We start from the raw sequence: 11,254 nt of genomic DNA on the forward strand, positions 1-11,254 counted from the left end.
AGTAGCTTTCAGGATATATTGCGGAGTGTAAGGTTTCAGCTGCATTTCTGGTTTTTTATGGGCTTCAAATATTTTTTGCATTCCGCATTCCTCCAGTCTCACAATTGTCAACAACAAAGGAATTTGAGAAATTTTACCTGCTCTAGGTGTTTGAGGCCCTCTTCATCATCTGGGTCAGTAGGAATGTTGCCCATGCCTGGAGCAGCTGTGACAGGTGTCTGAACTGGCCGCAGAGCAGGATTTGAATTGGAAACAGGAGGAGAAAGATGAGCAGGAGAAGCTGTGTCTGCAGAAATCTGTGGCAAAGGTTGAGCAACAGAAGCCAAATCTAAAGAAAAATGTTAAAATTAATTCATTATCTTTAACATGAAAATAAATGAAAATTACTTTTAAGAACTTACTGTAGAAACCATTCAACAGCTTAAAATTAGCACCAAAGCAAAAGCATTTTCAGATCTTCTGTATGTATGACTGCACATTGGTACTGTTTACAGCACAGGCACCCAACCTAGCTTCAAGGAACAAACAGTTTAGTTCTAACAGTGCAGAACTCGGCACATTTCAGCATATCCCACTCCCTGGCCATATACATTTTTCCAGACTGATCTGCTCTGCCACAATAAGACACATCCACAGGTAGCTCATGTTTCTCTAAACCGCATTGCGATGTGAAGTACCAGTGAACTGCAAGCATTTGGGATAGCATATCCAACAAATCCTGTATTTACAAAACCAGTTGGTAAATTCTGGCTTTTCATCACCATAATCCAGTCCTCATCTCTTAAAAGAGACCAAGACTAATCACAAGTACTGGAAACTGACTAAATTTATCTACCAAGTTTATTACCTTCCCCTCTGTTGGACATTTTGGCGGGCGGTGTATTCTCCGTTCGATTCTCTTTCTCTTCTGTTTTTTCTGTTCTTTCTGGCACAGACTCTTCCTTCCTTTCAAAAAGGCTTGTCTGCAGTGGGTCTGGAGGCTGGGATTTCGGTGGGGTATCTGACCTGGCAGCCGGTGAAGATGTTTGGACTGCTTCTTCCACTGCTTCTGTAACATTGCATGGTTCTACGTAACTGAATTAATGGAAATTCTACGCTGCAGCATAGAACAGATGCATGAGAAGTCCCCCTTACCTGCCACTACTCTATCTGTTTTCTCCCCCTCTTTCTTGGTGGTCTTTTCGTGATCTTTGGCTTCTTCATTGTGGCTCCCTTCAGAGTCAGATCTTTCTTCCCCTTCCTCCACAGGTCGGAAGTCCATCTCCTGTTCCTCAGGGATTGGCTCCTTCTGCACCTTCTACAAAGTCAACATAATCATCCATAATCCACCCGACATATCGGGACATTTGCTCAAAGTGAACAAAGGGCCCGAGACAGCTTTTCACCTTTAAAGAGAGAAATGCTCCAGAGGAGTCAAATGTTCCCATTTCTTCTTCTGCGTCTTCTAAACACCACTCAGGGAGACTGTCTCTGTCGTCATCCATGCTACCACTCCCACACCGTACTCGTCGATAACCCCGTTCATCATCTCGTTCCCGGAAATCGAATTCAAACCTCCGCCGTCGCTCCATGTGTTCTCGCCAGCCTGCAGAACGAGGGCCGTCTAAGGTGGGGGGAAAGTAACTTTACAAGACAGTCCCAGGGGTAGCAGCTTACTTGGAAGGGTGAAGGGGTGGGTGAAGAGAGGACAAACAGGGACAGAAATTCAGAAAGCCCCTACAGGGTACAATCCGACTATGAACAGGCATCCTAAAGGACAAGGGAAAGAAAAGGTGTACCTTACCATTAAGCAGGAGACTTTCAAACATTGTCCACTGTATATCCCCACATCATAAACTGTATTATGAGCATTAAAAAAAACACATAAGGCTAAGAAAGCTGGGCTACATAATCTAAAACACGACAGAACATCAAAATAAGACAAGCGACACTAGATGCTGATTGAATTTACTAGCCACCATTGACTTAAATATTTTTTTGGCATTTTTGTATGTATAAGATTTTATATTTTCTTTCAGGCGATCTGCAAAAGTCACCTCCTGAACAAGCCACCCATGCTTTTTTCCTCTTCCCCTCAGAGACACTTTTGGGCACATACATGAAAAGTGGACTGATGACTGTTCAAATACCTTTGAAAGGACTGTTACGTCTCTTGAATGGTAATTTTTTAGCCGTGGAATACTGAAACTTGGAACGGTAATAAGAAAAGAGGGAAAGCTTTCCCAAGTCAAGTATAAATTTTATTTCACTTTTCTTTCTAATCTATTCAGAAGACATCTTCATTCAACGAAGCTTAAAATCCTCTGACTGCAATAATGCTATTTAAACTGTAAAGAACTTGCTGCTAAGGAAAACAAATTGGGCATGAGAGGACTGTAAACAGCTTTCCATCCAATAGAAGCTGTCTTTACCAGAAAGGTGCAAAGCAAAAATGAAAGCACTTTAGTTTTTAGTGCTTTTAGTGGTGGCTGTGTTCTTTTCTGGAGAAAACAAAAAATTCTTTTTTCGGTCTCAGAATTTGTGCTATCAGTGCAGTCTCAATGTTTATCAAATGGCTATGAAAAAAAAAAAATCACAGAAAAGAGGAGAAACATTGTCCTCTGTTCCATGTGCTTTATACGAGTGAGGAATGTTTCCACATCAACCCTAGTATCCTAAGTATTAACACTAACCATGCAAAAATCCACCTTTGCCTCAAAAATACAGGAAATCATAAAAACAAGCTCCTTCTAGAAACACTGAATTTTAAGATTATATTTTATCAAGGAAACACAAAAGGTTAGACTTTAACAAGGCCTTCGCTATACCATCTGTGCTTATTTGCAAATAATTTCACTGTATAACTTAATAGATGCTTCATATGCTTTTATATGCACAGTCATGCTTTGGAAACCAAATAAGTAACATTTTCGATATGCAAAACTGTCAGATCAATGTTCTGAGGCAACCTTTTTAATGTCATTAAGGAAAGAAAGAAGGCACTCTAAGCTTGCACTTATCCCATCTTTTCTGCCTGCTTTAAAGCAGTTCTTCACGTCTTAGGCCTGTTATGTCAGACTTCTTCATCAAGACCTTCTTGAAAAATATGTAAGCAAAGGCTCACTGAAGACGCACTAATGGAGTAAGTACTCCGGAGAGCTCAAGTAATAATCGTTTCGCCATCTTCTTCAGCAGAGGATGCCTGCATCCCACCCCCTGCGCCTCTGCCCACAGCACCCTGGGCTCCAGCTTAGTGCACGCTCAGGAGGTGCAGGTTTCCCAGGGCCTTCTTTTCAAGCAAGTCATGCATATGAACGTCTCATTAAAATGCTGCTCAATTTTAAAAGAACAAAAGCATCTCTGGGAGCAACCAGCAACGAAGCAGGACAACACAGTCTCCCTGAAAGAAAAGGCCTGACACGAAAATTCCACCGACACGGCATGAGAAGCAGCGTTAAGTTTACTTCCCCTTCCCCCGTCAGAAATATCAATGCATCAAAACCAGGACTTCCTCTGAAATCGGAGGGCTTTTTCCAAGGTTTAAGTGTGTGAGGTTGCTGACAACCAGTCTGCATTTCTGATTAAAACCAGAGGCAGACATCCCCTCAGTACACCCAGCAATGTCCACGTCAGGTTTCCCAATATATGGAAAAACAGAACTATGGCCTGAACCCGGCAACGCTGTATCCTACAAACAAATTACTATCTCTGTCTGTGTGCTGTCCTTCTTGCAATGAGCCAAGTATCTCTTCTTCAGCTCTCTTTTGTATAGAGGAGGAAAATTTGGTATTAAGTACTTTCTGCGCAGCCATAAACGGGCCATCTTGAGACCATGCACTGAGGACCCTCAGTTATTTTTACACGGCTCACATCCCTACACCAGCAGCACAGGCTCTTCATAGTGGGACTCAAACATGGGTTTTGAAGGTGAATTCTGAGTGTTGGGTTATTTCCAGGTATTTTCAAAATTCGAGTTAAGATTCTGTCTATCATGTGGTCTGCTTGCAAGGATTTAGTCACACAACCTCCTTTTACATCCCACACATTTTCAGAGCTAGGTGGACAGGCAAAAAGGAGAGGTAAGTGGAGCAGATTCATGCCCTTGTTTTTAATAGCAACAAAAGTTTATAAAAGCCTCGTTAGAATACAGTGAGCAACTCAGGTGTGAAGTACAGGGCTGCCAATCTTTAAAGCGAGTCAAAGGAAAGGCAGACCTTAAATTCTTACCTAAAGCTTTGTAAGCAACAGTTAGGACACAAACATAGCTTTAAATTCATTCCTGTATCATCATTAGACACCAGTTATATGATCAAGATTCCAAGGTTAAAAAAGAATTTTAAGCTAAATTTACCCCTTGCAATTTATGGTGACATTATAGGTGAAAGAAAGGACTACTGGCTGTTTCAGGAAAACCAAGTACACTTTAGTCTCAATTTAGTCTTAATAGCTATTTATCTCTTAAAAGTTATATTCTCTAAGTCAGTAAAGAAATTTCTAGTGTACACTAAAACAATACTAAATACTAACCTAAACAATACTAAATATTAAACAAAAGCAAGAAGAGTACACATTTTACTTTTCTCGGCATATATTGTATATGAACCTCCTTTTTATTTTGCTCCATTTTAGAACAAGATGTACTTAAGCTGCTTTGAGATATTCAGGAAACACAAAGCACAATGGCCAAAAATTAAGCAGTCTACTTCATTCGCAGCAGTTGATTCTGAAAATGGAGTGAACCAAGATGAATTTGAAAACCTTTTCAAAAAAAGCAGCAACAAAAAAGTCTTTATATCAGATTACAGACTAAGGCATCTTTAAAATACTTTTCAGGAAAATAGAGCAGCTTAAGCAAAGACAAAAAATTATATCAAAAAAATGTTAGGCAAGAAGAGATGATTTCTAGTCTTTAAGGATGACTTGGTAACAAAAAATAAAACCAAAAGCATCTATACATCATTCACTAGTTTGGGGATCGAAACAGTTTGTATATACCTGATTAAATGGACTTGCTCTGCAAATTTAAAGGGCAATCATTGTATGACTGCAAGAACTGGAACAACAGAAAGAAGCGGCTTTTTAGGTAAGCAGTCATTAAATCATTAAAAAAGATGGCTAAAAAATAAAAAAAAAAATAAAATCAAGAGAACTTCGAAGCTGCCAGTGAATTTAAAGCTATGGTCACTTTTTCTTACAGATAGTTAACCCAGTCTAAAGATCCTATTTCACATCTACGATAGCAGCAGTACCACATTTACCCAGAACAACTAGCAAAACAACTTTTCCATTGTATAAGCCAAGGAAAGATGTCTTCTCATCAGACTTCAAGTCCTAGTGCACAGACAGTAGTAGAAAAAGTAGAAAACCCCATAAACTGACTGGGGAACCCTGGTGATGCAATCCAGACAGTTTTCATGCTGCAAAACTAGACAAGTGTACATCCTTATGAATTAAGTAGTAGAAGGAAAAAGGCGTTAGGCTTGTCTATTTTAAGACGAAGTCTGACCGATTTGCTGCTTCGCTTTACTACCAATATTCAGAAGATCCCTCACTTCCTATGAGGCATAGCCATGCGAGAGAAGAACAGTTTAAACGCAGCATGGACACATGACAAATCCCTTCAACTATGTCAAGGGAGTTAACTTTAGCTACAATAAATCAGACCACAGAATCTGGCAAACTGTACTAAGGGGCACAAGACTGCTTCAGTAGAAGCAGCCCATCCTCTTCATCCTTTGTGTCTATTGAAAAAGCACAAAATAAGCAGATTTAGGTCAGCCATCCTGCAGTCAACACAGCTGAAGGAGCAAGAGGCATTCAAAAGCAAGAAAAACAATGGTCTGTGGGAATCAAAGTATTCTTTGCTTAACAACAGAAGATGATAAACTCAAGCATGACAACTGCTACATTCTTCCTAACTGTTCTCACCCAAAAGAAAAGAAACCAAGCAGCATACAGTCTAGCAGGGAGTACACAGAGGCAAGGCAAAGGAAGGTCCAGCTAAACAAATGACGACAGTAGTCTGAAGACATTTCTCTATTTTTAGCAAGGACACATGATTACCACTATTATCTAACATCAGAATAAGTACAAAGAAGCAGTTTAAGCCATGCCAATTTGAGTTAAACTAATTGTTTAAAGCAAGAATGTGATTTAAACTGTTTTGATGGTCCTGTGGCTACTACTAACAGGAGAATTCAAATACAGCTCTGACCAAAGCTGAGACACTAGTAAAACACAGCTGTCAACTCAGTCTATCTCAAAATTAGAAACTTCCCTGCAGATTCACAGAATTCTTAGAACAGGCTTTTTATTATACCTGCTAAAACTAACTTGTAAGTGAAATTAAGTTAGTTGTCTCCTACAGCAAAAATTCAAATAAGCAGTAATATTTCCTATGATGGAAGTAAGAAGAATTTTCAAAAATCTTTCCTCAGAAGATCTTCATAAAAAAGTTCAAGACATGAACGAACTTCTGAATTTGAGGTCTATGCTTCCTTTTAAGCTAAAGTATGCAGGCTTGTACTTGCCAAACACTCCACTCCTGAGTATCATGCTGCATCTGATCATCATGAGGTACTATCATAGCTGGCTTGATGTCATCTGAACTATATTACAAAGCAGCAGTGTCTAATGAACAATCATGACCAAACATTGGGGAAAAGAAAATTACATTCCTCAAAATTTGCCCCTTAGCCCTGCTCTAAATAGAAAAATCTGATAGTAAGTCTAGCCTTGGTCTCACTGCTGAATTTTAGTACAAGCTAAGAGTTGTTTGAGGGCAGAGTAACATGTAGCTGTGGAGACGGTTAGGAACAGAGGCAATGGCTGCTCCCAACTATCATAGTACTAAAACTCCTTTGGGATGCTGAAAAGAGTGATGGACCCATTATAAGAGCAAGTGTGACTTTTCTTCAATTAAAAAAACTTGTCTACTTCAGCCCCCAAAATGTCCCATGCCTCCCTTTGCTTCCCTGTAAAAATGTAACAAGTTGAAGAACCACAACGCTCCCATGGCTTCCCCAGAAGCCTTCTGCAGCCAAAAGACACCCGAAACTAAGGTCCCACAACAGGTATGACTGGCTAGATCTTTTCCAAATAGAATTTAAAAAAAAAATATATATATATACACACACATGTTTCAGCCATACTACTCAAATAACAAGCTCCATTTTGTATTTCTCCTGCAACTCTGGCAAAGCAATGCTGGAAAGCAAGTGAATGAGATTGACTTTGTCAGGCCAGGGAAGGGGAGAGTGACACCAAACAGATGCCTGAAATTTAGTGGGACAAGACATCCTGTAACTAACTACAAGATGCATAAAGCAACATATTTTAAGTTTTTCCAAGGATGCCTCTTGGCATTGCAAACACATTTGGAAAACTAGAAAAAGGCCAAGAACCTGAATGGTTCAGTGTCGGCGTTACTCCGCAGCCTTAGATATGCTACCTGATGCGGGTAATTTCTCTCCTCTCGGCACCACAGCTACAGAGGGACAGTACTATTAAAAAAAAAAAAACCCTTGATTTTACCAGGCACATACACACCTGGAGCACACCACAGACAAGCGCACACCTGAAAAATATTGTTCCCTTAAATACATTAGTGTACTGAAGACATTAAAAAGAAAACAAAAGGCACATAATTTTGTGCTAATCATTTTATGACCAAGAGCCCCATGTATGCCAAAACAGTATTTAATGACCAAAACTGCATGAACCTTACCTATTTTTGTTCCAAACTTTATGCCACCTGGCATTCCTCTGCTTTCCCCATGCCTGGATTCGCCCCCTGCCCCTTCCCTAGAAGCATGGATGCATTTTTCTCCAGATCTCTTACCTGGACTGTGAGGCCGCCACCTCTCACCATCCCTCCGTGACCCAGCCAGTCGCCAGCCTCCATCATCATCTTCCCCATTTTGTTCCTCCCTGAAGATGCGCCAGTTCTCGCTCTCAGAGCGTATAAACTCATGCTTCCTCCCCGTTGTTGCTGTCCCACCTTCCTCAAAGTTTGGTCTCACTGCAAAGAAAACACATGCCAGTGAACATGCATCCTATCTTTAGGAACCTAGAAACAAAAGGGGGGAAATCTTGCTCCCTTACAAGCAAAAATGCACCAGAAGTAAGTGGTGATAGGAATCTAGGAGAAGAGTGGAAGTCCATGGCAGGAAACATATGACAGAGACAGATTTAGGAAATCCCTCCACATCCCTATGAACCTTGGGATGGAAACACTGAGGAAAACAATATGAAGAAAGTAAAGCATACAAGAAATTATGGCATGGATAGGAAAGACAGAGGAGGAAAAGAGGAGTTTAAGAGACATAGGGAAGCATAGGAGGAAGCCAAAGTGTGCAGAGGGAAAGAATAAACTGCTGTAGCATAAAAAGTCTCACATTAAAGGAAAATGGGAATACAATAAACCATAAACATTACACATATTTTATATAAACCAAACATATTTGCTACTTCTGCAATAAAAGGAACATGAGATCTACATATTTAATCCAATATGATGTACAGCATTCTTGCAATGTTTTAGGAAAGACTGAAATTTAAAGTGGGATTAAGGATTAAACAAGAAAAACATAGTAGTGTTAACATTATGCTGTGAATCCATCTTCTGGAGAGCCAAGGTCAGCATATTAAGCGTTAGAAGCAACCACGCTAGAGCTCAAGGACAAGCCTACCAAAAGTTTAGCAGATAGGATAGTCTTTTAGTTCCTAATTTACATTAAGTTATATTTAAAATAAAACATGTAAAATCCTCAAGTACTTAAAGAGCAACACAGTCACAAAAGGATGATATAAGTATTTTTATAAAAAGAATCCACATTCTACACCAGTAACTCAGGTCAGACATACATGCTGCTTTTACTATTGACTCATCCCGACAAGGATACACCACCACCGAAATAAATGGAAATACTAGCTTCAGAACTGCGTAATTCTCTAAATACGTTTTGCTGTGTAGCACCAGAATTCTCACAGGAGCCATGGTGATGCTACTTCTTCGCTGATACTATTAACCGGTGTTAACCTGAAATTGTGTGGTTATCTATAAAAAAAAAAAGATTCGAGTACTAACAAAAGGTATTTCCCTTCTTCGAGTCTTAAAATCCAAAAATATAAAATGCTATTTAGTGAAGATTGTATAGTATGCCTGCTTGCTTAGACAGGAAAAACAAAAGAAAGCATGACTACACACTAAGATTCCTGGGGTGGAAAGGGCCTATTTTTAAGAATTTAGTTTAGGAAGGACAGGAGATTGCGTTCCCTTTTCTTCACATCATGCAGCTTTTTCAGTTAATGAAAAAAATGAAGAAACAGTACCTGGAATTCTATGGCATATCAAACCTCCATTTAGAACTCAGAAATTTTTCCTATGTAGAGATATTGCACTCGGGAGACAGAAAACACACCGTCTTTGGACTTTGCATATATCTTGGAGAAAACCCAACATCTTTTCTCCACCATCTCAAAACACCAGAGGAAAAAAACCTTTTCCTTTCTCCAGCTCAACATTTACCACCATGTATTTAGGGAGGGACTACAGTGAGAAAGTACGGGTGGAATTCAATCCAGAGTACAAAATTCCCCATGTTTCCAGTTTCCCATACTCCAGGTTCATATGAAATCCTTTTACCACTGTCACAGGAACACGCTTCTCTAAGATGGCAGAACCCTTGACCTATCAAGTAGACAAGAGAGGCAGGAAACACCACAATGTTTAAGATGCAGGAGTGCTTCCATCCTGATGACTACTTGAAAGACTACAAGCGACTACTTGAGGACCTCAGAAAGGCAATTAGAGTATCTTCCTCTTACGTTGTTCCTATATAAAGAGCGAGCTAAAGCACACTGGCCAATTTAAAGTACATCATCAGCATCAACAGGCAACCTCAGCTATGAAGCTTAATATAACCCAAATACACATTTACTTCACTGAAGGGGACATCTGGCTAAAGACCACTTCTGTACTTGCTGGGCTGAGAACAAAAATTTTAAAAGTGTATTTTGGGAAGTCTCTGGTGATACTGGCTCTGAATTGCTGGAGACACTCCCTTAATTTGATAGGTGCAATGTTGGCAAATGTACTTATCTGGAATGGATAAGTCTTTGCAGACAAAGGTCAACAACATTCTGTTTTCCCACGCTTCACAGAAAATAAAGGAAGACAACAGAAAATCTAACTCTGGGAAATACAGGTTTGTTTTGTTGTTTGGTTTTGGGTTTTTTTATTTAGGTCTCTGAAAAATGTCATGTAGAAGAATGTAACAGGAAGTGGAGGGAAGCTTCTCAGTATTGCTCCTGAGATTCGCTTCGCATAGTAGAAAACTAGGAGACAGAGCTACAGAACCAAGTCAGCTGAAAATTAAACACAGAGACAGTGATCCAGGAGAGAACTGCAATCCAACAGACCAGATGAGCCTAAGACCCAGATAATAAGGAATATACCTTATTCTTTGAGCTTATTTTTAAAATGCTAGAAGAAGAAAAATGTATATTTTTTTTATTCTGCAGCACAAGACACTCATTTTTCCTCATTAAAACAGTTACTGACAGAAAAAAAGTTACGCAATTCGCTATTCTGAGACCAGAAAAATACCATTTTTAGAGATGTATCCATTCTTTTTATTACTTTCACAGCTATTACCTGACAGTCATTCAGTAACATCAATTTGGAGATTTTAGACTCTACCAATTAAGAAAAAAACATGTTGTTGGTGACACGGACAGTGGGATTGAATGCACCCTCCGCAAGTTTGCTGGTGATACCAAGCTGTGTGGTGAGGTAGACACACAGGAGGGGAGGGATGCCATCAAGAGGAACCTGGACAGGCTGGAGAGGTGGGCCCATGCCAACCTCATGAAGTTCACCAATGCCAAGGGCAAGGTCCTACATCTCGGTCAGGGCAATCCCAAGCACAAATACAGCCTGGGCGGAAAATGAATCAAGAGCAGCCCTGAGGACAAGGACCTGGAGGTGTCGATCGATGAGAAGCTCAACATGAGCCAGTAGTGCGCAACTGCACCCCAGAAGGCCAACCATATCCTGGGCTGCATCAGAAGAAAGGTGGCCAGCAGGCCAAGGGAGGTGATTCTGTCCCTCTGCTCCACTCTAGTGAGACCCCACCTGGAGTACTGCATCCAGCTCTGGAGCTCCCAACATAGGAAAGACATGGACCCATTGGAGCGGGTCCAGAGGACGGCCACGAAGATGATCAGAGGGCTGGAGCACCTCTATTATGAGGAAAGGCTGAGAGAGTTGGGG

The 11,254-nt window shown here is 40.3% G+C and overlaps 1 protein-coding gene across 2 annotated transcripts in view; it reads right to left on the minus strand.

Moving 5' to 3' along the window:
• GIGYF2 (GRB10 interacting GYF protein 2) overlaps nucleotides 1–11,254 on the minus strand; it is a 67,905-nt gene that overhangs the window by 21,515 nt on the left and 35,136 nt on the right. Inside the window, exons 7-11 of one of the 2 annotated variants that reach the window (XM_009886530.1) lie at nucleotides 7,820–7,999; nucleotides 1,386–1,585; nucleotides 1,135–1,297; nucleotides 848–1,048; nucleotides 138–328 (exon numbers count right to left, since the gene is read on the minus strand). In XM_009886530.1, coding sequence (XP_009884832.1) covers nucleotides 138–328; nucleotides 848–1,048; nucleotides 1,135–1,297; nucleotides 1,386–1,585; nucleotides 7,820–7,999 — 935 coding nt within the window. Of the gene's footprint in view, nucleotides 1–137; nucleotides 329–847; nucleotides 1,049–1,134; nucleotides 1,298–1,385; nucleotides 1,604–7,819; nucleotides 8,000–11,254 lie in introns of both variants that reach the window. The other variant, XM_009886529.1, reaches the window with a different exon arrangement.

The sequence above is a fragment of the Charadrius vociferus genome, unplaced genomic scaffold, assembly GCF_000708025.1.
Source record: "Charadrius vociferus isolate BGI_N301 unplaced genomic scaffold, ASM70802v2 scaffold1346, whole genome shotgun sequence".
NCBI classification, from domain to species: domain Eukaryota; kingdom Metazoa; phylum Chordata; class Aves; order Charadriiformes; family Charadriidae; genus Charadrius; species Charadrius vociferus.